The sequence below is a fragment of the Montipora capricornis genome, chromosome 1 (genome assembly GCF_036669925.1).
Source record: "Montipora capricornis isolate CH-2021 chromosome 1, ASM3666992v2, whole genome shotgun sequence".
Classification (NCBI taxonomy): domain Eukaryota; kingdom Metazoa; phylum Cnidaria; class Anthozoa; order Scleractinia; family Acroporidae; genus Montipora; species Montipora capricornis.
Window position 1 is genome coordinate 52,927,035 of NC_090883.1, and position 2,500 is coordinate 52,929,534.

Genomic DNA, 2,500 nt, shown 5'->3' on the forward strand with positions numbered 1-2,500 from the left:
TACCTTATGGCTGCGGTACCACAATGAGATGTACCGAGCGATAAACGAGATGTGGCACAAGTTTGATTCGTCCATAGAGACATGGTTTCGCAATCCTCTTCAAGACAGGAATAACACTGCTGTGGAATGGCAACTGTTAAAAAAATACAATATGGATGCACGGTTTAGATTTCTCGATTTTCAATATACACCTTTCATGCAACAGGACAAAATTGAGTCTACCGCAAAAACTATTACGTTTCCCGCGCCAGGTGGATATGCCAACCGAAAATTTGGGATTGCGCGTTTCGAGGTAGTCCCTTCATTTCGGTTCGGTTGTGTACGCGAGCCATTCAGAAAAAGGATGGCAAGCGGTTTGACTGTTTACCATACTATTGTATACGTGAGCTCAATTTTTTGCTTTAGGGTGGTACATTTTCGAAAGCGTTCATCATATGCAACAAAATTCAAGTGTTCACGTGACAGAAACGATGATTGGGTAACGGCTTCCAATGGTGTTTTCGCGCAATTTTCTCAGCAGATGCTGTGCTCAAGCATAAGGAAGAGGAAGGAAAGTGCAATGTGTTGCGACAATGTCGAGAACAACAAGTCATACTAAGTTAGTTAATACAATGAACTCGAGTTAGCCTTAAGGTCTAGAACTTTATTATAACACGGTAAACGGCCTGGATGCCTTTCTTTGGCTAAGGTTATAATCTGCTTCTTTTTATCAAACAATAACAGTTGCTTACGCTTCCGATAAGCATATATAGTTTAAACGTTAAAACATCCTTTATAGGTTGGGGGAAACACACTCACCGACAACTTCCAATACCAGCAATATACAGGTCGCAACAACAATCATCGTTGTAGTCCTAAGAGAGAGCAACCGTTGCAAAGATTAGTGGCACGCCCGTGAAGTTTAACAAAATGCGCTGAGCTTTCTCTAGGGACTTTACGATCTTCAACCTCAAAGTCGACGGGAACCCTACCTAAAGAGACAAAATTTAATATATAGCTCTACTCTTTTAATTTCTTCACAGTTTCAGGTACTATATTGCTTCCCTTTTCTCTGCAAATCTTACCAATATCTGGAGTGCCGAGAACACCTCAAGAGATGTGCTCAACAACCCTATAATTTCTGACACAGTGCCTAATATGCCTTTCTTTTGTCCTGTTTACACACGAAACGTGTCGTGCCGTTTCCGAAAAGATAGGCTTAGTTTTTTGCTAGAGTAAAGCGTGCTAAGTGTTGACGATCAGAAAATAGTAGCATATTGTATCTCTCGACGTGTTCAAGTATATTTTGTAAAATCAGTTTGTACGAATTATCGAAGTTAGATGATTTCGATTCCTGTAAGTGGCATTTTTTGTTTGATTGCCTGCAGGCTTCAGTATTGCATAAACGCCACCAAGATCAAGATGGCCGGGCCAAAACTGAAAGATGTCTTTTTTCAGAGAATAGGGTTTTCAATATTCCGTTGGGGATAAGGAAAACCGATATTTATTGCTAGACGATCAAAGACTTTTCCTTTTTTATAAGTGAATACTGATAGCTGTGAACAATGAGAATAGTCTATTCACTTTTGTTCAGTTCATTAGCCATTCTCAGAAACTAAGTATAGGAAATCGCATGAACGAGATTACTGGCGGGAAAGAGTAATGTTTTCAACGTTCTCGGCTCGGCTTCTCGTGCAAATTTGGAAACTTTCAAAACATCACGAGTGGCCATAAATAATGAAATGAAGGAACAAGTCTATACGCTTTTTTAAATTATATACTCAACAAAATAACTCAGTTGCTGTGTTTCCGTAGCAACTTCCGTATTGCACTCTACAACCTCTTCGGCAATCTGTAATCTATTAATGCACTTGTCGTTAACCAATCAGAAACGTCATATTCTGTGAGTAAAGAATAATGAGGGAAAAGGATGGTTTTACTTAAATAAAAAATAAGAAATATGATTTTGTGGCTAAGATTTCACACGGTGGAGACATATTACTTTGCACAGTCCAACAACGTACGAATATCACGTGGGATGGCACAAAATACCGAAGGTAAACGAAAACGAAACTTAACGACAACAAGCACATCTTCCACAACTTTAGACGACCAACAACATCAGGAACAAAACAAAACAATAGCAGAGTTATATTGACCAGGCATAACAGGAGGTGGATGCAAACCGCTCAGGGCATCGACGAGTTACTAAATAAATTGTTCATCCACAGGCAAGATGTGTTACGACATGAGTTTTCGTTGAGGGAAACGGTTTACAGATTAGCTAGAATTCGATCCAATCATTTAAATTCCGAACAAAAATACCTTAAGGATCTTAGAGATGTACAACTATTATATTTGCAAGAAAGATGAGGATAATGGAGCCGGTATAACATGCTTTCACAGAAAAAAGATCAAAGAAAATTTCCTTACAGCACATATCCTTTTCTTCATTAAATTTTACGTCTTTCTGGTCGGTGTCTTAAGTTTTCTTTGCAAAAAGTGGGAGTTCTCGGATTGC

At 38.9% G+C, this 2,500-nt stretch overlaps 1 protein-coding gene across 1 annotated transcript in view; it reads right to left on the minus strand.

The window, feature by feature from the left end:
* The window catches only part of LOC138048443 (uncharacterized skeletal organic matrix protein 2-like), a 19,774-nt gene that overhangs the window by 17,004 nt on the left and 270 nt on the right, over window positions 1-2,500 (minus strand). The window contains exons 2-3 of the mRNA XM_068894637.1: window positions 799-854; window positions 1-133 (exon numbers count right to left, since the gene is read on the minus strand). The exon at window positions 1-133 is cut by the window's left edge and continues 62 nt beyond it. Of these exons, the coding sequence (XP_068750738.1) occupies window positions 1-133; window positions 799-844 (179 nt within the window). The 5' untranslated portion in view covers window positions 845-854. The remainder of the gene's footprint in view (window positions 134-798; window positions 855-2,500) is intronic.